The sequence below is a fragment of the Phasianus colchicus genome, chromosome 1 (genome assembly GCF_987193195.1).
Source record: "Phasianus colchicus chromosome 1, bPhaCol1.hap1.1, whole genome shotgun sequence".
NCBI classification, from domain to species: Eukaryota; Metazoa; Chordata; class Aves; order Galliformes; family Phasianidae; genus Phasianus; species Phasianus colchicus.
The window spans coordinates 116,493,235-116,517,699 of NC_143436.1; the positions used below are offsets into that span (position 1 = coordinate 116,493,235).

The following is a 24,465-nucleotide window of genomic DNA, read 5'->3' on the forward strand; positions in this document are numbered from 1 at the left end:
TGAGACCTCTTCACTTACTCTTCTGCCTGCTCTCTTAAGTATTCAGAAATTTACTTTTCTTTCTGAATGTGCTGAGGGGCTTGCAGGGAAGGTTGTATTCCCTCATTCTTCAGAATGCTTACGAAAACGTAATACAGAACAGACACGACAAACGTTCAGCTTTTCTTGCAGGTACCATGTAATGTGCTTAAAAGAACTTAACAAATAAAATATGTATTGTCCATGTTACTTGACATCCAAAATGTTCGGCATATGAAAGTCCTAACCGAGAACCTGTGATGACAAAGTTGTTAATGGGGGGAGTTGGATGATTGGAAGCTACTAGTGGAGTAATGACTTAAGTAGGTCATGTTGGAAAGTGTGCTGTAAAGCATAGAAGTGCTGCTGGTAAGTCTGTAGTAAAGACTCCCAAGTAAGAGAATAGCAGTCAAATTCATGGGATGTGCCCTGGGACTTGAGCTACTAATAGGCTTATGGGAAATGTGAACAAGAGCTGGTTCTCTAAGGAAACTAGAAATGGCAAAACAAACTGGGGATAAGGAAGTTGAAATTGAAAGAGGACTATGACAGAAGATGGAGGACAATTGAACAGAAGCTTGGGATAACAGTCTACGAACTGCACTTCCTTTAAGAAATGTGTTAATATGGCTTACTCATAGTAAGTGCTTGTGTAACTCTCTAGAAATGTATATTCACCTTTCTTTTATTGGTTTATATGGAATTGAGAAGCATTATCTTTAGTCAGTACCAAACAGAACTGCATGTGGGTACTTGAGGTTGCATTTTTTTTTATATATGTATTTTCATGCTAACAGCAAAAATAAACACTGCAAGAACTTAAGAAAGAAGTATATATTACAAGTGCAATTTGCCTCGTAAATTTTTCAGTTATGTAAAAGTGGCAGATAGAATATACTAAAAAAATAATCAAACCAGAGGTAAGAAACACTTGTTTTATTTCTACAGGTGACAGAAAAAAAGCAAGAGTTAGAGAAATGCTTGAAGTTGTCCCGGAAGCTACGAAAAGAAATTAATTCTCTGACAGAATGGCTTGCAGCAACAGATGTGGAATTGACAAAGAGATCGGCTGTGCAAGGGATGCCTAGCAATTTGGATGCTGAAATTGCCTGGGGCAAGGTAACAATGTAACACACACTGTACCTTTATACATCTCAGTTTATGCATATTAAAGAAGGCTTGATAAAAGGAATAAAAATTCTAGTTTTAATCAGCAGAACTTTATAACTGCTGTGTTATTATCGCAATCACTAATGCTCAAAAAAGTTTTAAGCATCTTAATCTCTCCATGTGTATATGCTAGCACAACTCTGCTTCATACTGAAATAATCTTCCCTGAAATGAGTTTGAAGTAGAATTTCATTTTTCAAAGAGTATTTTGGATTTTCCATCCAGTATCCATGTAAACAGAGATCACTTGTCTCTCATCTCATTCTACTTATGGCTAAAAGTTCCAGTAGATAGAATAAGGATGTCAGAAATCTGTAGGTTCCGTGTGTTCATATAGCAGCCAAGAGGAGGAATATTTGGTTCCTTATCCTGCTTGTTTTGTGGCTCATTCATTTTTACCCCAAGGATTTCATACTTTAATAATACCTTATTATGAACTCTTAGTTTAGGTGAAAATGCAAATCCTAAAATGAAATTGTCCTCAAATGTAATACGTGTGCCACAAAATAGATAAGAATCTGACGGAATCACAAAGGGATGCAAGAGCTACATTGAGCTGCATATCTGTGTGCAATACTAAGACAGTTCAGTATCATTCAACACTAGCTAATTTGGTTTATATTCTGTATACATAAGGAAAATCCATTCTGACTCACAGCATAAGCAAACCAAACCATCATTTTACAGACATACCAAAAGCTGTGCTTTTGAGGAAACCATACTCATCAAAATTCAAAGCTTCAAATTTTCAAAGAATTATGTGCAGCTAGTGATGTTTTGAAAAAGTACAGTTATATGATTCCAAAACAATACAACAATAACCTGTAAAACTGTTTTTCTGTGTGTGAAAAATTAGCACTTCAGCTCTGCTTAATAGGAAAAATACTTTAAACATCTTACTGGTTTCAACATGCAATATAGATACGGTCATGAATAATGTGCAGGCAACTTTATGACTTTCATAAAAGACTGTAGTGGTTTCAGACACTGGAGTACAATTAGCTTTGTATTTTCTATGGGGTTTTTTGTGTGTGTTTCTTTTCTGTTTTGTTTTTAACTGCCTGTTTCAAGCTTACGAGCTTAGTGTCTTTAACCTTGAAATACACCAATGATTTATGAAACAGGTACCAAGAAAAAGAAAATCCTACAAATTCTTGGTGAGGTATGGAATCATTTTTTTGTTATCCTCAGTCTCTAAGAGTGCTTTAAAAGTAGTGTCCAAAGATATGTTAAGATCACTTCTTACTATCTTACAATTACTTTTTGACTATTATTGCTTTGACAAAAACCTTGTTCCATAAAAATCCCATTGCTGTTTGTTGTTTTCCCACTTTCACTTGCTTCAAGTCTTACACAGTTCTTCTCATCACTTCTGCTTGATATTGTGATCTTATCACACATAATGAAGTCGCAGTTGTTTAAGAGATATATTAGATAATCATATCAATTTAATGCCCCCTAACTGTGCTGCAAGATAGTCAGTCCATTTATACAGTGAATAGAAGAAAAAGTAATGTTTAATAATGCTGAACTATTATGTATAGTTCTCCAAAAACAGAAATGTAAACTGCATGTTTGTAGGTACCTCTTCAGGAAAGCTAATTCAGATGGATATAACAGCAGCTTAAATGGAAAGACTTGTCTTTGATATCATTTAACTGTTAGATGTATTTCTTCAGAAATTGCATAATTTGAACATAAAGTTTGATGAACTGCACAGTTGCACAGTGGGAGGTCTTTGTTACATCTCAGTGTTGCTATGAAAAGTACATATTTTACTTTTTAATAATAAAAACATGTAACAAAATGTAGTTAAAATGAGAAATTTTAACTTGAAAAATATATCAAGCATATGAACCTACTAATCCTAAGAAATGCTAGAGTATTGTGAATTCTCATGAAGGAATTACATCTGAAGGGTTGCAAAAAATAAAACTGGTAATGAGCAGATTTTGGCTTCAGCTCGAACAAATCTCTCTTTTGGGTCTGGTCTTATGTACTACCTCAGCCCTTCTGCTTCAATCACTTGATCACTGAAATAAGGATAAACAACTTTGTATGAAAACAGTTCTTCTTGAAGTATGTATTTACTGCATATCTTTCATAAATCCTTTCTCAGGTTTGATTCTCTGCAGGGGAATATAAATCAATATTCCTGTAAATATAAGCACAGTAATAATTTTGAACAATCCAACAGACTGGTGGCAAATCCAAGCCTTCCAGATACATACTGAAATTATGTGATATAATTATATTTTTGCACAAATAATCTGCTCCCCCTGTAGCAGGAAGTGTTGTGTGTTACATGAACTCTTTAAAATCATTTTGAGGAATTCACAAACAAGTATGCCACTGATACTTCTGTGTGGATTTCAGTGTAGTATAGTACAAAATAGTACATTAATAATTCAGTCCCCATACCAGGGCATCACAGTATCTGATTAATGTAACAGCTTTGGGCTTTGGACTTCCTGAGTAAGTGGGCTACTGAAGACATTAACCAAATGTCTAACAAAATTCACTAGAAGATGAATTAGTCCCAGCAGATTGCCATTGTTAGAAAAGTATGCTGAAAACTAACATGTAAAATGGAGACAGAGAGAGGAAAATTCAGTAGTGTGAATGAACGGAAAATTGGATGTGTGCTGCAGTCATTGCAACTGGGCAGAGAACCCATAATCTTTACAGCACAAGGAAACAGTTATATATATTACTGAATTTATTTCTGATCAATTTTCAATACCAAAGTATTTTAAAACATGAAGGGAACTCACAGTTTCAAAGATAATTATAGAGCTTAGAAGAAAAAAAATGTGAACATGAGAATGTTGTTTCAAGGTATAAACATCCAGAAGTAAAAAGGAGTAGGAAATGTCATTAATGAAAAATAATAATCTTTACATGAGGGGAATTGTGCACATCTAGAGTTTTTCTAAGGATAGAACAAAAAATTGATAGCTGAGTTACTTGAAAAAAAATGGGCAATGTAATGAAGGCTGTAAGTTGTGTCTTTTTGCTCAGCAGAGACAAGCTAAATCTTTCCACTTGAATTCAGTTATGTTGTAGTAGATAAGAAAAAATGACATAGGAGTGGAAAAAGTCATTAAATATTGTATATTAAGAAACCATTTATAATTAGACGACTGAGTTAGCGAATGCATTTATCACAAAAGACATTAATAATTGTGGGGCTTATTTGTCTTTTAATCGGGAGCTGGTTTGATATGAATTTGATTGCCAGGAAAGCATGTTCTCAATAAGGAAATGCCAGGTGGTAGCACAAGGAAAGATTCTCTATCACTCACTATCAGCAGTATAATTCTACCAATGCTATAATGTTATATTTCAGCTGGGGAATATAATACTAGTGAGTGTGACGTTGACTTGAAGTACTCAGAAATACATTAGCTAACACATTTAGCAAAGTATTTCCTGTCAATAAAATCCATGAAATGAAATGATCTGAAAATTGTTTGAACTGATTCATAGTCAGTGGTCAGGATGTAATAAAAAATAAAAGATGTGCTGTGAATAAACAAGTATATGTGTATAATCAGCCCCCTGAGGAACCATAATGTCAGTTCCTGATTAATTCTGTAATCTCACCCAGGAGAGCTCAACTACCCAGGTAATTTCTTTTACAGAGATTTAAATAATTAAGGTTGCTTTAGAGTAGTTCACAATATACAGGCTGTGTAGAGCCATATATGACTACTTCTTCTATCTTTTGTTGATTTTGAATTTTTAAATATACATATCTAAATTAATAGAAAATTAAAATAGTATCCTTTTTACTTAATCACAGTTGTGATTTGCTTTGGGGGTGGGGAAACAGTTTACTTTGATATGTAGCAGTTTTGCCATTATGAACTGTTGCTCAGAAACCCTCTTCATCATAGTATCATTTAAAAAAAATAATAAAAAAATAAAATAAAATAAAATAAAATAAAATAAAATAAAATAAAATAAAATAAAATAAAATAAAATAAAATAAAATAAAATAAAAATAAAAAATAAAAAATAAAAAATAAAAAATAAAAAAATCCCATGTGGCTTCTGTTTTCAACCATCAGTTGTTCCTATTTAGTCTTTGATGATGTAAAGGAGGTTATGATTTTTTGCTTCCTGATGAGGCATCAATTAAAAAACAAAACAAAAACAACAACAACAAAAAAAACCAGCTGTAGTAGTTGTTACTAAACTTGAGGATAAAGAGTATCCCACACTAGCGTGGAATTAGAAAGAGAGCTAAGAACCTATTGCTGCACAGATAGCTACATTTAATTATACAATGATTCATCCTATAATCCTGTGGGTCCGTATGTAAAATAAAGGTACTATTGTATGCAACTAAAAACTTATTCTTATGAATTCTTAGTAAGGTTTGTCTTCATATCTTTCAACACTGCAAAGTATCCTACGTATTCCTGAGTTTCAACTCATCTGAATTTGTTATTCCTAAAGTAAAACTCTTATTGTACTTTGCAGTTTCTTTCCCGAGACTTCGATGGTAGGGACTTGTATAGAGAAGCTTAGCTAGTCTTATCAGCTACCTTTTTCCTTTCTTCCTTTTGGCTTTACGAGGATGCAGATAAGAAATTGGTCACCTGAGGCATGCCATACATGCAGATGTTTAACATGGAAGAGGAATCTGTGTGTCTGCTTTAATTTTCCTGCATTTTGGGAACCCAGATGCCATTTCTCTAGGGAAATGTTCAGGTCCTGGGCTTTCAGTGGTGATGCAGCTTCCTAATTTTAATTAAGGCATGCTGCCAGCATTTGTCTGAGAAATATACATGAGAAAAAAAAAATAAAAAATAAAATAACATAAAATAAAATCTTTAAAAGTTAAGGAAAGATTTAATTAAGTGAAATCTGAATTCATTTTTTCTTGATCAGATAATTTCTGCTATGTTATCCTGTATGTACGAAATATCCATAACTGTTACTTCAGAAAAGTGAAAGTACAAGGAGTTTCTTCCAATGAGACATATCAGAATTCTATTTAATAGAAATTGCGAAGCAATTTGAATGGTGGGGATCAGGCCTAGCCAGCATGAGTTCCCAAAAGGCAGGTTGCTGGAGTGACCTGATCTCCTTCTGTGATCAGTGACCTGCCTGATGAATGAAGGAAAGGCTGTTAAAGAACTAATGTGTTTTATTACTTTATATGCCTTCCCAGTATTATGTGTTTAATGAGGGCTGCTCTGAAAGTAATAACTCCTAAGTTATTCTGTTGGCCCACAATATCAGAGGTTGATGCTGGTAGTATGGCAGTAAGTGCCAACCTTCCCACCATTATTCCATTCCATTTTATTGCTGTGCCACAGATGGCAGCACAGGGGCAGTCTGACGCATGAAAGTGCCTGTGAAGCAAAGGTGTAGAATTAAATTCCTCCATCCTGACAAAAAAAAGTGCACCATTGACATTCATCAATGCTTGCTGAACATTTGTGGAGACCAACAAGTAGATGTGAGCACAGTGAGGTGGCGGGTGGTGCATTTCAGATGTGACAATAGTGACAGCGGGTCTCCTCTGCTGGTGCATATTTTTACGAGCGTGACATGCTGCTTCTTGTTCATTTCTGGCAAAAATGCGTAGCAAGTGGCATTGACTATGTGGAAAAAGGTGTTTTTCAGCTGAGAATTTGATCAGTCAAATAGTGTCGTGCTCTTTCTATCTGCTGACATTTCCATGGAAATAAATACGCCCTACATATGTATGGTTTTTAGATGCTATGAGTAGTATTTTAATATTTTAGTTCACTGAGTAAAATCCCAGGTGAATATAATGAAAAGATCACAGAATCACAGAATGGCCAGGGTTGGAAGGGACCTCAAGGATCATGAATCTCCAACCCCCCTGCCACATGAAGGGCCACCAACCTCCTCATTTAATGCTAGACCAGGCTGCCCAGGGCCCCAATCTGGCCCTGAACACCTCCAGGGATGGAGCATCCATAACCTCTCTGGGCAGCCTGTTCCAGCACCTCACCACTCTCTCTGTAAAGAACTTCCCCCTGACATCCAACCTAAATCTCCCCTCCCTCAACTTAAAACCATTTTCCCTCGTCCTGCAGTTATCAACCCTTTCAAAGAGTTGACTCCCCTCCTGTTTGTAGGCTCCCTTTAGGTACTGAAAGGCTGCAATGAGGTCACCCTGCAGCCTTCTTTTCTCCAGGCTGACCAAGCCCAGCTCCCTCAGCCTGTCTTCATAGGGCAGGTGTTCCAGTCCCCTGATCATCTTTGTGGCCCTCCTCTGGACCCTCTCCAACAGCTCCCTGTCTTTTTTGTACTGGGGGCTCCACACTCCGACGCAGTGTCCCAGATGGGGCTTCACAAAAAAAAAAAAAAAAAAAAAAGCGTTTCTAGTGTTTGGAAACAAGACATTTAACAGGACAGGACATGGTTTCTGCTGAAAAAAGATTACACTTGCAAATATCAAAGGAATATTAAAATCATCCATAAGACTAGTTTTGGTGAAGTTCTATAAGTCTTCAGATGTTATCATAATGCTTTGTTATTGTTCTATTTATTATGTTAGCTTTCTATGCAATTTCATACTATGCCATTTTATTACATCCAAAGTAAATATCTTTAGGTAAATATTGTAAAACATAGTTGTTGTTGTTGTTGTTTATAATAAAATATTAAAATTATATTTTGAACACTGGAGGGAGAGCTAATTCATGATTTATGAAAATAATTTGTTTACCAAATATGAGAAGATGAAGAACGCAATTTTATCAGAGCTAAAACCAAACAATTTATGCTTAACTTACTCATATTTATACTTATTTCCCCGATTATAGGAAGCAAGAGGCTGTTTTCTCGTATGAACCTACGGGCTGTTTGTTGATTGTTGTGTGGAGAATGCTTAATTTCCTGAATTTTTATTTTTTATTCTTCTGATTGTAGGCAACACGGAAAGAGATTGAGAAACGCCAAGTCCAGCTTAAGAATATCAGTGATTTAGGAGAGAATTTGAAGACAGTATTGAAAGGAAAGGAAAGTCTAGTGGAAGATAAACTCAGCCTCCTGAACAGTAATTGGATAGCAGTAACTTCACGTGCCGAGGAATGGTTAAATCTGTTATTGGTAAGAAAAAATGTGTTTGTGCCCACAGGAGAAATGATGCCCAGGAGTGGGTTCTCATTCTCATAGGATTGCTTTTTCTGGTGCCCTAGAGTATGCTTATCTAATTGATTGACAGTCAATCACACTGTTTAGCTGAGTGTATTTTAGATTTGACTGATTAAAGAGAGAACACACTGTGGAATTTTGCTTATTAGTTTTTCCCATTCTAATCTGCCTGAGTAGTTTCTGGGCCTTTTTTTTTTTTTTTTTCCCTAGTGTGTGAAAAGCAGGTTCTTCCCAAAGACCTAACATACTTGAATATAAATCAAGTAAAAGATATGGCCATATCAGTTGAATTAGCCTCAGTACTGATACCAACTTTGTGTTTGTCTACATTAGCATTTCTGTTTGCAACAGAAATACAACCTGAAAGTTACCAGCTGCATGTTGGTTTGGTCCTCAGAATAGATGTGATGTGTGTGAACTAAATTCATTTCAAAGGCAAGTGAATTAGAAGCTCTGCAGTACCATGCACCTAATGTGCTCAAGAACAATGGTGTGGTCCTTCAGAACTGCGTGATCCTCCTCTGAGCAATTTTGTGGTGCATGTTTTGATGGGGACAGTTTGTTAAGGGGCCCAGATTAAACCTCATGCAAAGCAAATCCCTGAACCATGTTTAATTTAAATTCAGGAGTCCCAGCATCTTAGAACTACTGGCAGTCGTAAAACTTCATTCTCCCCTTCACGTTGTTCTGAAGAGTTGACAGAAGCAAAGAAGGAGTATTAACCGTACAGTTGCTTAAGAAAATCTTCTATGATGTTTCTTTTCCTGATAGAATCAGAATGCAATTTGAAGCCAGAGAAACTGAAATTGTTCTCAGGGATACATTAGACTTAACTTTTCAGAGCTTGGTGTTTTTTAGCTCTACTAGAGCTTATCTTAGGAAAGCTTCTGTAACAGATATGCAGCATCACTTCTTCATCTATAGGCAGTGTACAAATGCAAACATCCATTTGTGTCTGCTCTATCTGGAAGACTGAAGCATTTGTTTTAACATGATGTAGGTGCTTAGCTTCAATGTAGAACTGATTATTAGAAATATATATTGGAGTTTATAGATTGCTATAGTTATGCCATTGGTAAGGTTATGTAGCAGTATTGCAGTTTCTGTAGAGTAATACTTTTAACGACCAAAAGGATCAGCTCAGTAAATTGCTACAGCGGTTGCCACTGTCACACTACTAAAATATCAATATTCTAATAGTATTCTAATAAGTACATATAGCTCACTTATAATTTTGAGGTAGGTGTGCATACACCTCATTCTAGTGATCTCATCAGAAAAGACAGAAGATTTATAAATAAACAAAAAGTTTTATTGGAGTATCAACGACAGTAGCTTTTTAAAAAGTAGAATATGAAAGCAGAGAAGGTAGGTGAAATGTACATGGAAATTACATATATATAACTCACTCACTTGACTGTGATTTTGGAAGTGAATTCTTGTTTCCATCCTCGTTTCAATCAACTTAGTAGCTCAATGAAAAGCAAGCCTGATTCTTGGGAAATTTCACCTCCATTAGGCCTGCCTGCCAGCTTCCTGTTCCTCTCAGCAGTCTCACTGAGCTGCAGTGCCTGTTTCTTGCTGTGACTGTATCACCCTCCTGTCTGTCTCTTAGGAAGATTCTGTCTCCTCTAGAATGTCTTTCAAAGAAATAAAGCATAAAAAGTGAAAGCAAACACATAAAATAGATTTTTGTCCTTCACATAGCAAGCAGATATTATATGAAATAAATTACGTTTCATAACATATGCATGCTTGCCACAATTGGCATAAATATGGCTGTTATTTCAGTTCTGATTACTTTTTTGTATGCAGTATTTACCTTTTTCACATACAGGAATATCAAAAGCACATGGAGGCTTTTGATCAGAAAGTAGCTAATGTCACGACTTGGATATATCGTGCTGAAATACTGTTGGATGAATCTGATAAGCAAAAACCCCATCAAAAAGAGGAAACTCTTAAGGTAAAAAAATGTGATTTTCTGGAAAACATTAATTTTATTCTGAAAAGGAATGTGTCAGAACTAGCATATTTTGAAAGGTATCCAAAATTGATAAACATTATTTTCTCTGTGATAAAGCTACCCTCTGGCAGCTTGTAGATGACTTAGTAACTTTGTACCACACAGCAAAAGTTAAGTTCCTACAGGAATAAAACCAGATACATTACAAGTCTTGGTTATTTCATGGTGAGTAGAAAATCTTTTTAAACCTGTGTTTGCTGGAAAATACTACTTAAGCAGAGCAGGTTAAACACAAACCTTTTCTCCTATGTTTTCATTTTTAAATACTTTTCTATTTTTCTTTTATTCTTTTCTGATATCTATGGTATCTGCATTTGATTTCTCTGTCATATGATTGTTTTAGTCCTGTGAACACTGCTTGCATTGAAGCCAGTCCAACACCATGAGCAAGAATATTACATGGTGAATAAGCTGTATAATAATGGCTTAGTGCACTGATCTAAAGGTTTTATTTGGCCTCTTGCATCATTTGATGCAAGACTGATGAAAAATTGACATGTAAGATAATTGTGACAAAGTATCTATTTAAAATAACTTCTTTGTCAAGGACTTTAAGTTATTATCTATATGGACTTACATATATGTATATATATATTTACTTCAGTAATCAGTGTGAAATGTTGCATATTATCTGAGAAATAGTTTGCAAATCAAAATCAGAATTGTATTGCAACACAGTGATACCATTTACAAAAAAATAAAAATAAAAATCCAAGGCAATCAAAATTTCCAAGTAGCACTTACACAGAGCATAAGTCAATTGCTCATTGATCTCAGAAGGATTAAAGGACAGACTTCTGAAGCAAGGTAAACGATTTTGCCACCGTAAAGCACAAAGTGCAATTATCTCCGCCATTGATAAAATGTTTACACTTGTATTGCAGAACGGCATTTCATAGGCATTGTAAAATACTTCCTGATGCCCAGATGTGTTTATGATTCCTTAATATGTAGCTCCCCTTTTTTTCCTGTGCCCACATTGGCATCTACTGTTGTAATTATTATTATTACAGAAGAAGAAGGTATTGTTTTCTTGTAAAAAAATATATAGATTTGTATTAAAAAAATCACACTGGTGTTCATCTCATCGTTTTTCACTCCCTCCACTGAAGCTTACTAAAGTAATGAAAGTAGCAACTATTACCTTGAGTTCTTTAATGTATGAATTATGATCACAAAAGAATGGTTTGAAGTGGAAGGGACCCTAAACACTATCCTGTTCCAAATCCTTGCCACAGGCACCCACTACATCAAGTTGCCCAAGTCCCCATCCAACCTGGCCTTGAGCACATCCAGGGATGTTGTACTTGCATCTCTGGGCAACCTGTGCCAGTGTGTTAACACAATTAGCAACTCTCCTTATCTTTAGGAACATAATTGATTGTACCCTCAAATATGTTGAGGATTGTATTATGGCAGATAACCTGTCTAGAAATACTATCCACCATTATTTTCCAATAGAAGATCAGAAAACAGATATATAGATACATTCCTGCTGTAAATTTTGAGGGACGTGAGTAAGAATGTTATCTAATGAATTTCTACTGCATTTGCATGTTCATGCATAATTGTCTGAATTTGCTTTGTGGTTTTGCTCCCTATTCCTTTGCACACTCTCTCTCTCTCTCTTTCTCTCTCTTTGCATTTATTACTAACTTCAAGCCCTGTCTCTTGCTCACGGACTGTAGCGCTTAAAGGCTGAGCTGAATGATATGCATCCAAAGGTGGACTCTGTGCGTGACCAAGCAGTAGACTTGATGACAAACCATGGTGATCACTGCAGGAAAGTAATAGAGCCTAAACTATCAGAGCTCAACCATCGATTTGCTGCCATATCACAAAGAATTAAGAGTGGAAAGGTAGGAAGACTTGCTTCCGTATGGAGATGCGTACAGAATGGTATCTGTATAAGGTGCACAGTTAAAACTTATCAGTGAACTATAGAGTCTTCAAAATCTAAGATTTTAAAGGAAAATACATTAAAATTTTATTTTAATTTTTTAATTTTATTTATTTATTTTTTCTAAGTGTCAATGTTTGAGGGGGGTTTGGCATTAAGGGACTTTTTTCACTACTGCATAAATAGTGATATTCACTAAATTTATATAAGCATATACCTGTTACCTCACTAACACAAAAAATGTATGTCATTTAGGAAATAATAAGATTCTTAATCTTCTCAAATGACTGTCCATAACCTTTTGTGTGTGTGTGTGTGTATGTGTATGTGTGTGTATTTGTTTGGAGGAGCTAATTTTTATTAAATGTCTTTTCCTATGAGGCCGAGACTTGTCAAGGTTTGATATGCATGTATTTGTATATGTGTATTTCAACTGCACTTCAGATAATTATCTCTTCAATTAGTTTGAGTACTGAATTGAGTTCAGTTTGAATTAGGGTTTTTTTAGCCAAGTTTTGACAAATTCACTTCTGACATGGAATGAGGGAGGACATAAGCCACTTCTTTTCTCCATTGTTTTTGCTACCTTTATTATGAAGAGTAGTTTTGCAGATTAAAGCAGGCAGTCATGTAGGTTGCATAGCAGGAATGTATGGATCCTTATCCTATGTATTTGTGGTAGCTAGTGTAATAGCATGGGAAATCAATGCACAGAGGATCAATGACAGAGAAAGAAATAAGCCTTATAAATGCATAAAATGCATAAGCAAGGTTGCATGGTTTCCATCTACCGTTTTGGGCTTTCACAGAGCTCAGTGCCCTCTGTAATCAGCACATTCTTTGTACATATTTGAGTTGATTTAGTTTTCATTTGTGGAACAGAGTTTATCCTACTGGGGGGGGGAGGGAGAAGCTTAATGATAGAAACTGTGAAACAGTGTGAAATAACTGTGTCAATATCTGCTTGAAAACAAGAGAGAAAGTTAAAGGGACTTCCAGGAAAGTTGAGGAGAAAGCCAGGGTATGGTTTGGGTTTTCTTTTCTTCAGTATATTACTTAATTTGCACACTTATGAACTGCAAAGATGAACAGTGACATGTAATTGATGTTGTTGAATTAAAAATGAGTCAATTAATTTTAAATGCAAGAATTGTGCAAAAAAGGATATGTATGAATACATAGAACACTGTTTTTTATGGCCTCTCACCTTGAGAAGTATGTGCTATTTTGACACCTGTTTTTTTTTTGTTTGTTTGTTTGTTTGTTTGTTTGTTTTCCCCAGGAAATATTAGTCTTTCTTGAAAATCAAGTACTCTCTCATAGCTTGTATAGGGGCAAATAAATTGCTGGATTGTTTAAAACTGATGCTCTATTTGGCTGAGAGATTAAAAGATTACTTGTTTTGTAATACAAGCAAGTTCCAACAATTGTCTGACTGTGTCATTTCATCTTTGCTAGCTAAGATGAACTTTAACTGGGTGATTTCTAAATAATTTTGCTCTTCAGAGGTGGAAGTACCTTCTTTAACTGAGTGCAGAGTCATTGACATTATTTCTTTGAACAATGTAGCATTTCTTACTGCACAAAAATAAACAAGACATGTTTTTTTCCAAAGCTGCTGTCTTTTCTAGGTAGTTTTAACACAGATTTTTAGGAATATTGATACTGTGCTATTGTGGAGGGTAGAACCAGCCAGCAGCATCTAAGCACCCACACAGCAACTCACTCAGACCTCATCCCCTCAGTGAGATAGAGGATAAGAACAGGAGAAGTGAAACTGAGAAAACTTGCAGGTTGATATACAGACAATTTCATAGGTAAGGGGAAAAAAACAAGTGACACAAAGACTCACTACCTCCCCTAAGCACACTGAAGCTCAGCCTATTTTTCATTGATGGATACACTGGAAATTGTATCCCACTTCTTCGTCTCCCTTACGTTTTTTTGTTTGGTTGATTGGTTGGTTGGTTGGTTTGGTTTTGCTTCTTTGTTTTTTCTGTTTGTTTCTTTCTTTGATTTTCTGGAACAAATCATTATACGATATGGTATCCCTTCGACCAGTTCAGGTCATCTCTCCCCTCCCAACTTTCCCAACCCCCAGCCTACTCATTGTGTTGGAGTACCTTTTCCCGTGACCTAGGATGATTATGTAGGGATTTTATTTTATTTTATTTTATTTTATTTTTCGTGGCAGCCATCAGTAGTATTTCAGTAGTTGCAATGTGCTTCTACTCAGTACAGAAGTATAAACTGTAGACAGAGGATATGTAGGTACAAGCGACTCTGTTGTGTAACATTTCTATTCTTAATACTGTAATATGGAGCTCCTTCTGAGTTTTGCCATACTCTTCCACAATGTTGTAAGATGAAATGTTGTAATGATGCATCCTTTGATGAAGTGATATAAATGATGTAGCTGCCAGTGGATGATTTTTCATGGGTTAATTGTTTGCATTGTTTGTTGTGGGCTCACTCAAGTAATTTCAATGAACAATGAATAATTGTGGTCTGAAATAACGAGATGAAGCTGTAAGTATGTCATAGTGCACTGAGATTTAAAATTTTCAAGTGTTTTTTTAAACTTTATTCAATTACTAGAATTTCAATGAGTATTTTTCCTTCCATGATTTAAAAAAAAAAAAAAAGAAGAAAAAAAAAAAGTTGTTTTGGTTTTAATATCTGTCAACAAGTAGTAATTATATATTCCAGTTTTATTATTTGATTTCTCTTCCCTTGATATTTAAGTACTTTTGAATATATCCTTCAGATCATTTGAGTATAGATTACTTAGCATTTTGCTATTATTTCTGTCTTAGTTGAAGTAGTTGCTAGGTAAGAAGCTGAGCTTCTTGATGAAAATTTGTGAGCACAGTATGTTTCCTTATGAATAGCATCCATTATTATATTTCCATTAGTGTGTACAAACGTAGAAAGTCTTTGTCATTAAAATGATCAACCAGATACAATTAAAATATTTTTACTCTAAATCTCCCAGTTCATCTGTGGAACAATTGATAAAGTTTTGCACATCTTCTGAGTGTTAGTTGATGTCTAGCCTCTTTTGTTTGACTGAATAGCTTTGATTATTAACATCTTGATTACAAACATATGTTTTATAATAAAGACCAGTTGTTCTGTAGATAAATGTACAAGGGAAGTGACAAAAATATAATGTACTTATTCCTTTAGTAAGTAGACAGAAGTACATCCAGGACTTTCTAGGTCATTAAGAGAAGAATAGGTCAGAGATCACTTAATGAGACTGAATGTGTGCAAGTCTATGGGGCCTGATGAAATGCATTCCAGGGTCCTGAAGGGACTGGCTGATGTGACTACCAAGTCACTCAGCATCATATTTGAAAAGTCACGGCTGTCAGGTAAAGTCCCTGGTCACTGGAAAAAGGAAAATATTACTTCCATTTTTAAGAAAGGAAGAGAGGAAGACCTGGGAAACTACAGGCCAGTGAACCTCACTTCTGTGCCTAGGAAGTTCATGGAACAGATCCTCCTGGAGGCTGGGTTACAGCATGTGCAAGACAAGAAGGTGATCAGAGACAGCCAGCACGACTTTACCATGGGCTGATCATGCCTGACCAATCTGTTGGCCTTCTGTGATGGAGTGACAACATCTGTAGACAAAAGAAGGGCAACTGATGATGTCTGCCTAGATGTGGTCCTGCACCCCATCCTTATCTCTAAACTGGGGAGACATGGATTTGCAGGCTGGTCTGTTGGATAAGAAAGAATCGGTTGGATGGTCAGAGCCAGGGTGTTACGATTAACAAATCTATGTCCAAGTGAAGATCAGTCACAAGTAGTGTCTCCCAAGGGTCACTCTTGAGACTGATGCTCTTCAACATGCTTATCAATTACATAGACAGGGGGATTGAGCGTACTCTCAGCAAGTTTACTCATGACACTAATCTGAGTGGTGTAGTCAATATGACAGAAAGAATGGATGCCATCCAGAGTGACCTGGACAAGATTGAAATCTGGGCCCACGTGAACTGAATGAAGTTGAACACGGCCAAATGCGAAGTGTTGCACTTGGATCAGTGCAATCTCAGATACGTCTACAGACTCATCAAGAGCAGCCCTGTGGAGAAGGACGGAGGGGTCCTAGTGGATAAAAAGCTGGACATGATCTAGCAGTGTACTCTTGCAGCCCAGATGGCCAATGGTATCCTGGGCTGCATCAAAAGAGGGGTGACAGAAGGGAGAGGCAGTCCCTCTCTGCTTTGCATTTTTTAGACCTCACCTGGAGTGCTTTCTTGAAACAAGAAGGTTTTGTTTACTTTTTTTTTAGTACGTTACATAGTATCATTAAGTGGATATCTTATACAGAGTTTAACTGTTTTGTTTTGTTTTTTAAGATGGATACTATGTAATCAATCTGGTATTTTTGCTGTTATTTTGACAGAACAATGATTTCAAAACACTGAGACAAGTTATCCTGACATTGTTCTCAATTGGTAGTTGAAGGTAGTTATTCATCTAAATGGATTGCTTGTTGCTATACCATTTCTGACTACTGTCTAAACTTAATTTTTTAGACACTGTTTATCTGAGCCTATTGCGCACAAATGTGAAAATATCTTTTTTTTTTTTTTTTTTTTTTTTTATCTTAATTCACCACAGAATTCTTATATTTCTTACATGAGAACTCTAGAGTATTCTTAAATACCAATCTTTATATGCGTATGTGGGTAGTTGGAGTTGCATGGTGATAATATTTTCATCTTATGGAAAATGTACTAATGTTTTAGTAATAGGAAGTGGAACAGATGTCTGTTCTTGTTTATGCTTCTAATAATAACATTAAGTATGTAATTTAAATAAATTATATCTGTATTTTTCCCATTCTAGCCCTTCATTCCTTTGAAGGAATTGGAACAATTTGACTTCGATATACAAAAATTACTTGAACCACTGGAGGTTGAAATTCAGCAGGGGGTGAATCTGAAAGAGGAGGACTTCAATAAAGATATGGTAATTTGGTTGAAATGGAAGTTTGAGTGAAGTAGATAGAAAGATGAAAAAGTCCTGAGTGAAAATGAGGAACTACCTTATTTGTCTTAAGATCTTTAGATATGACTTGGACAAAATTTTACTGCGCTAATATATTATAAATTCAAAGGTTCCAAATTAGCATTAATTCAGTAGATATGTAAAAGAAGACATTCACTAAAGACAAATAACACAAAGAGATTAGTTATTAACATATATGGTCATACCTTATATTGTGAATAATATATATGATTGTGATAAGTTTTATTACTTGTTTCCTATTTATTAATAGTAAAACAATGTATGTGTATTAAAACAAAAACAAAATGTCATGAACAAAATACTGCTGTGATTTCTTCAATACAATTTTCAGAGGAATGACGTGTCTTAGATAGCCAGTCATCTTTAGGATCCTCACTTTGTGAATCCTCAGCAAGATCAGATATAAATTTCTTTATAAGCAATATAAATAAACAGTATTGTATTTCCTTTGAAGGTATTATTCAAAGATAGATCTTTCATATCAAAGCTAAAATGAAATATTTTAATTTTAATTTTTATTTATTTATTTTTTAATGCAGGAAAAACATAAGCAATTTGAGGTGGTATTTTCTCAAGTGGTAAATAAGTGAATTAAGTTTTACTGGGTGATGTTCCAATGCTTGAGCATATTTTTTCTGTTTATATATATAGAATGTTTAGTGTTGTTTCAAAAATGGTCTTGAAATCTGTAGGAATAGATTCACCTTCTATATCAAGAGTGCATAGTGGTACCATTTTCAATGCTAGAATAGCTGTTTTGTGTTGTGATGATACTATTATGTGAAATACTTAGGAATCATATTGTCTGTAGCATACTGACAATTTCAATGACTACTGAAACTTTTGTGGAGTATTTCAGATACACCTTTCTGTTTTAAAGGTAGAAATATTTTATCTTTTTGCCTTTATTGTTTTCATCCTCTTATCCTGGATGTTCTATAAAATCTACTATCAAACATCTGTAGCTTTTCATTTGCTGTTTTATTCGTACCTTTCAAGTTATACAGAAAGTAAGTGAAAGCTACTGTGTCTTCAGAACACAACTGCAAGTAGCTTTTAGATCTCTAGCATAGGAAGTATAGGTTTATATGTTGAAAACTCCTAGTACTTAAGCGGTAGTTAAATTAAATGCCCATTTTACCTGTTATTATTTTAAATCAGAGTGAAGATGATGAAAGCACAGTGAAAGAATTGCTGCAAAGGGGCGACACGCTTCAGAAAAGAATCACAGATGAGAGACAACGGGAGGAAATAAAGATAAAACAGCAGCTGTTGCAGACTAAACATAATGCTCTCAAGGTATAGGAGCTACCGTTATAAGCACATGCAAATAAAACAGATTTTTCTTCATTTCAGGGCAATGTTCTGTAAAGTTAAATGAATCCTCTTTACTATTTAGAGATAAGTCATTTGAAACTATTCAACGGTAAGCATATATTTGCTTGTACACTTTTCTTGAAGCTTTGGAAAAGGCATATTAATTATGCAGTGTAATGGGCACTGTTTTGTCACAGTTTTGTTACAACCAGGTGATTGCCAATTGGACAGTAAATACTTATTTGATTTTATACCTCTTTAAAATATGTTTTGCACTTTTTATGTTTCTCCAACAGAATTCTAGACCTTAGCTACAATTCAACCTCACAAACTCAGATTCTGGGTGGTAGAACACTTTTGTTGTAATTAATAACTTGGTTTATACTTCACTAAAAAAAAAAAAAAAAACAGCATGCTGATCGCTTTCAACAGGAAAGGTGACACTTCCCTTTTTTAAAATACTGGTGGGGTAGATTATAATCTGTATCAGTATATCTATATCAGTAGACCTAGCAGCTAAGAAGCTGAAAACCAAAGTCATACATCTAAATTCTGTGCTGAGTGATTTATTTGAGGATGTCAACTTCCTGGAGAAAAATAAAATGTGGAAAGGAAGAATTTTGTAGTTGAAAGATCACCTTTGGTCACCTAAGAGGCATAGACTCTGGCAATTGTAGCTGAAATTTTTATCCTTCATCAGGAGGAATTTTTCTTGAAATCTGTTGTTTAGTTTTTCCTGACACTAGGAACCCAGCCTGTTTACATTTAATTATTACTTATTTTTGATTATCGTCTTTTGTTTCCTGTGGATTTCATTCTAATTTTTAGAATTTTGCTGTGTGAATGCAGTAAAATAATAGCTGGAATATGGTGTTGTTTTGTTCACATTATGAAGTAACTTGAATTCTGCTAGGTTTGTCTTGGATTTTTTCAAGAGTTTTTCATTAGTTCAAAGAGAACTAATTCTAATTTTCTGTGGAGGAGAAGACTCTTTTTAGAGCTATATTAGCCAGATCTTGACTGGTTGTTTTCCTTTTGAGTTATTCAGTTGAGCATTCAACTTTGTCAAATAAAATTTTCAAGAAAGCTTGAAGCAAATTTGTTTGCATATTTTTTTAATATAAATTATGCAAGTTTTTTCTAAAGTTGTTTCTTAGTAAGATGCTATTGGAGGGAAAGTATTTTCTGAACTCTTCATGAATGAAGCTAAGCACTTAAGGTGTATTTAATAATACTTTAACGAAAATTGTGTTTTTTAATGTCCTATGCAATAGAAGTTTTAATACTTTTATAAATCTGAGTCATAAACACGTTTGGTATGTAACGGTCTATAATACGTTTTTGCATTTCAATTATTTTCTTTTGAATAGCTACAGAATTCTCACATAGGCTAGAATTTCACAATTGATCACAAAACACAGGAAGCCCACTTACACCTAGCTACTAAATGGGCTGTGTTTCCTTCTATCCAGTAAGTATTCTGAGAAGAATTGCTTTATATGTAAAAATATTGATAATTGTGTAGGAGTCTTAACTTCTCTGAATATTGTTGACTGGCTCACTGGTTTATTCATGTACCTTTAGCATAGACAGTTACCTGTCAAACTGATGAAAATACCCTATGTTTAGATACTTCCACGTTTGATTTAAATATCATCATTTAATTAAAAAATAGTGGACCTGTGTACTTTTCCTTTATTTTCCTTCAGTGTACACAAATGTCAATTCATATTTTATAAGTCTTTCATTCATATTCTAATAATATCTGCACTGTGAACAGGACTTGAGGTCTCAAAGAAGAAAAAAGGCTTTAGAGATTTCTCATCAATGGTATCAGTACAAGAGGCAGGCTGATGACCTAATGACATGGCTGGATGACATTGAGAAAAAGTTAGCCAGTCTACCAGACCACAAAGATGAGCAGAAGCTAAAGGTAATGTTTTTTTGGGATGGCAGTGAAAGATCATTTTGAGATATAAATTTATTAATTTAAAAGATGGAAATGAAAATTTCAATAGATGTAAAATATTATTATTTCAATAGATTATTTCTGATTTATAATAAAACAAATGCTAACAATCTGTATTCAAATTGATATTTCTTTGTTGTACTATTTCTTTATTATTTTGTTACAATAATTGCTACATAAATGGTTTGAAAAACTTTAAATATAATTTTTTGTCAATATGGTCTGTGCAATGTATTAAGAAGCATCAAATGTTTTTTAGTAAAAATTGTAATTGATTTTATGTATCTTTGTTCCAGATGAACAAATGACTTACCGATATATGGATGACCTCTATCTCATGTTAGCACATTCATTTTCATCTGAACATTCATATGTCATTGTCAAAATCTGTAGATCTATTTACATATTGTCAAAGGTTTTCCTAGTTTTTTTTTTTTGCCTCGTCTTTCTTTGCTTCATTCTCTGTTGAGTTTCCCACAGAGTAAAAAAGGAATTAAGCACTGTATTGAAGATTCAGACAATATATTTGTAAACTGTCCAAACATTATTTGTCATGAATATGCTGACCCTTATTGATTAAAAAAATAATAATAATCTACAACTGCCCATTACAGTGTACTAGCAAGAATCAAAATGTGGAACCCGTTGGCCTTTGCTAATTCTCAGTTTGTACTAGATTCTAATATATCTACAGCTAGTCTCCAAGAAGATTTCTTAATCTCAGTTATTTTTGTTGTGTTTACCTCTAAGATAAGACATAGCTGAACATTTTAACTGTAACAATAAAATTGAAATGGAAGTTCTGACAGAAGTATTTTGCTAATTCTAAGTTGATTGATCTAGTTAGCTAACTGTCCTGGGCCCTGTATTGGTTTTGCTCACTAGGAGATTGGTGGAGAGTTGGAGAAGAAGAAGGAAGATCTGAATGCGGTGAACAGGCAGGCTGAACGCCTGTCTAAGGATGGGGCTGCAAAAGCAGTGGAGCCAACCCTGGTACAGCTCAGCAAGCGCTGGCGAGATTTTGAGAGCAAATTTGCTCAGTTTCGAAGACTCAACTATGCACAAATTGTGAGTTGTTATTGGCAAACCCATACGTTTGCAACTGCTACTGCTAATACAATCCTACTAACACTGAGAGTATCAGGGTCAGTGTCAATTCTTCAGATATTAATAAGAAAAACCCTATTGTCTGCAAGTGGGAAAATTGTTATATTCTAATACTATAGTTCTCTATTTTGGTCTTAAAATTGCCCTTCAGTTAAATCAGCCAATTAACGAAAACTCAGCAATGAAAAGCTCATGTTAATTTTTGTTGCTTCATTATTTTTCCATAACATCTTCCACTTTAAAAATGTCAGTTTGCCATGCATGCATTTTGTTCAGTAAGTGTGTATATCCAAAGAAGTGTTATATTCAAACTACCCATTCCATGCTAATTTCAGTTGTTTTTATTTGTCCATAATACATCTTTATACCTACTTCAGAAAGAGATTTTTTTTTTTTCTTCTTGCACTTTTATACATCACCTCTTCTTCAAATGCTTAAAATCTCAATGGAGTTTTTTGCAAGAAACTGTACTTTTAAATTGAACAAGAGGTGAAAATTGTTTTCTAAGCTACCTTAATGTTTTCTTATTTTGAAAGGTTTAATATAAAATATTATTATATTCTTACCAGGTTATAGATGCTGCAGTAACTGGATAAATAAAACAGAAGTGAACTGTCACTATTCCAGGTTTATGATCAAAATAATATTGTGCAAGTTAGCCATATTGATGGTTGTGAAATAACTGCTTTTGCACTCATATGGCAGTTTTTGGTTATCATTCCTCTTACTGTGTTTATTGGCTTTTGAACTTTAGATTTTATGGGATTAAAGAGAGGATTGACACCTGTTTGTTGTTAGGAAGATGTTACATTCATTACATTGTGCTCTTCTGTCGTCTTAAAAATGGTAGTGGGAAAGGAAATAAGAGTCCTTTAATGCACTGAGTTAATGTAATTAACCTGTTTTTATTTTGAACTTTCTGACTGTTAAGTTACATTATGTATATATAAAAACAATAATTGGGATATGGAAACAATCAGATAATCATTAATTTTGGTTTGTATGTTATTAAATCTTGTTCCATCTGATTACTCTTTTCAGGTTACTATGGTTTATATTAAACTTGATGGACAGAATCTGTTGCAAACCATTTATTTATATTGGCATGGAGCTAGAACAGGCTTCACTTTGTCGTGTAAATAAGTTTTTTTTATATAATGAATATATTTGTTCTTTTGATATGAAAGGAACAAGAATCTATCATTTACACTAAAAATACTCACCCAACACCTACTATGATAGAGGGCAAGTATATCCATTATTTTTTTTTTCTTTAAATTATGTAAATTTGACAAATTGGTATATGTGTTTTTGAATTGGTCAATTAAATATAGCCACTGACTTTTTAGGCATGCAACCATTACATGTGCTCTTATTGTTACAATAAATTATTTGTACAGTATATTTATATTTTTGAAATGTTTAAAAATTTTAAACATTCTTCAATGTCTTAAGCAAAATTAGTTAATTAAATACACGTGTGTGCAGGTTAATTACGTTGTACTTTTCATTTCTCATGAAAAATACCATTCTCTACTGACAGTGACCACTGTGGTATTTATGTGAAATGTGTTAGACGTTTTACAGAAGCTACTGAAACTGATGGGAAGTATTGCATTTTCATGGTCACATCAGAATGAGGAGGAGAACAAGACGCCTCGTTACTATTTTAGTTAGTATTTTAGTTTTCCCAAATCACTGAAACAAAATTAATTTCTCAACTTCCTTTTTGTTGTTATTGTTCTTCTTCTTTCTTTTAATACAGCATAAGTTCCTACCTCACAGGGATGTTGTGAGGGGTTAGTTAATTGTTCAAGACTTGAGAATACAGAAGAAAAATGAAAACTTGAACTATTCACTTGAACACATGCATATACCAGCAAAAAATGCTTTCTGTTACCCACCAACTGAATAAAAACATACAATAAAATTACAAAATTGAATTTATTTTTAAAACAAAATAAGTAGAAAATTTCTGCATTTTTCGTTTGCAATTAATGATGTATATATACATTTACAGACATATAAGAGTTGAAAGTTATTGTTAAAAGGCAATGAGGTTTTAACTGTACTGTATATCTTGCAATTCATTATGATTAACTGAATAAACATAGCTAGATGCTGCTGTGGCTTGATGACAGAATTGCATTTCTTACTTTATTAGAGCTAATATAATTCTGATATAAAAGTCTGAAGAATGATTATGTTCCCCCTTATTTACTTTTCCCTAATTTGGGGGCGAGGGAGGGAAGGTGGGGAAGGTCTGCAAAAAGGATGCATAAACATAAGAATTGAGTATCTCTCTCATGGTAGATTCTCGTAAAGTTGTGATTCTCTCACAGATGCGTAGTAGGCAGTATCCACCAACAATCTGAAAAATAAGTGTGTGTCACCAGTTCTGTTAATAAGTATGGCGTAAGAAAGCATAGACTTAAAAATGTGAAGCGTAGCTATTTTCCACTACACAAAAAGCTTTTTTTTTTTTTTTTTGGTTACCTCAAACACTACCTGTTCTTTATGCCAACTTGAGACATAGTTTAATTCATTGTAACTTAATTCAGTCATGGGAAAATTTTCAGAGAGTAGGGAGTCATTCTTTAAAGAAAAAGGAGGCTGTATTACAATAATTGAATATGAATGATATGATAATAAATAAAGTGGTAGAAAATGACATTGGAAATTACCAGAGTTCATATTATCTTAAGAGTATTTCTAGGATAGGAGGACTACTTTTCCTTCAATCCAGTAACAGCTGTCAAAATTATG

At 34.3% G+C, this 24,465-nt stretch overlaps 1 protein-coding gene across 12 annotated transcripts in view; it reads left to right on the forward strand.

Annotated features, from left to right (window-relative positions):
• DMD (dystrophin) overlaps positions 1–24,465 on the forward strand; it is a 1,153,352-nt gene that overhangs the window by 538,009 nt on the left and 590,878 nt on the right. For 10 of the 12 annotated variants that reach the window (XM_090124095.1, XM_090124041.1, XM_031599265.2 and 7 more), the window contains 8 exons: positions 967–1,137; positions 8,107–8,286; positions 10,169–10,297; positions 12,046–12,216; positions 17,124–17,246; positions 18,468–18,605; positions 20,404–20,556; positions 21,478–21,660. In XM_090124095.1, the coding sequence (XP_089980221.1) occupies positions 967–1,137; positions 8,107–8,286; positions 10,169–10,297; positions 12,046–12,216; positions 17,124–17,246; positions 18,468–18,605; positions 20,404–20,556; positions 21,478–21,660 (1,248 nt within the window). The remainder of the gene's footprint in view (positions 1–966; positions 1,138–8,106; positions 8,287–10,168; positions 10,298–12,045; positions 12,217–17,123; positions 17,247–18,467; positions 18,606–20,403; positions 20,557–21,477; positions 21,661–24,465) is intronic. The other 2 variants (XM_090124050.1, XM_090124071.1) reach the window with 2 other exon arrangements.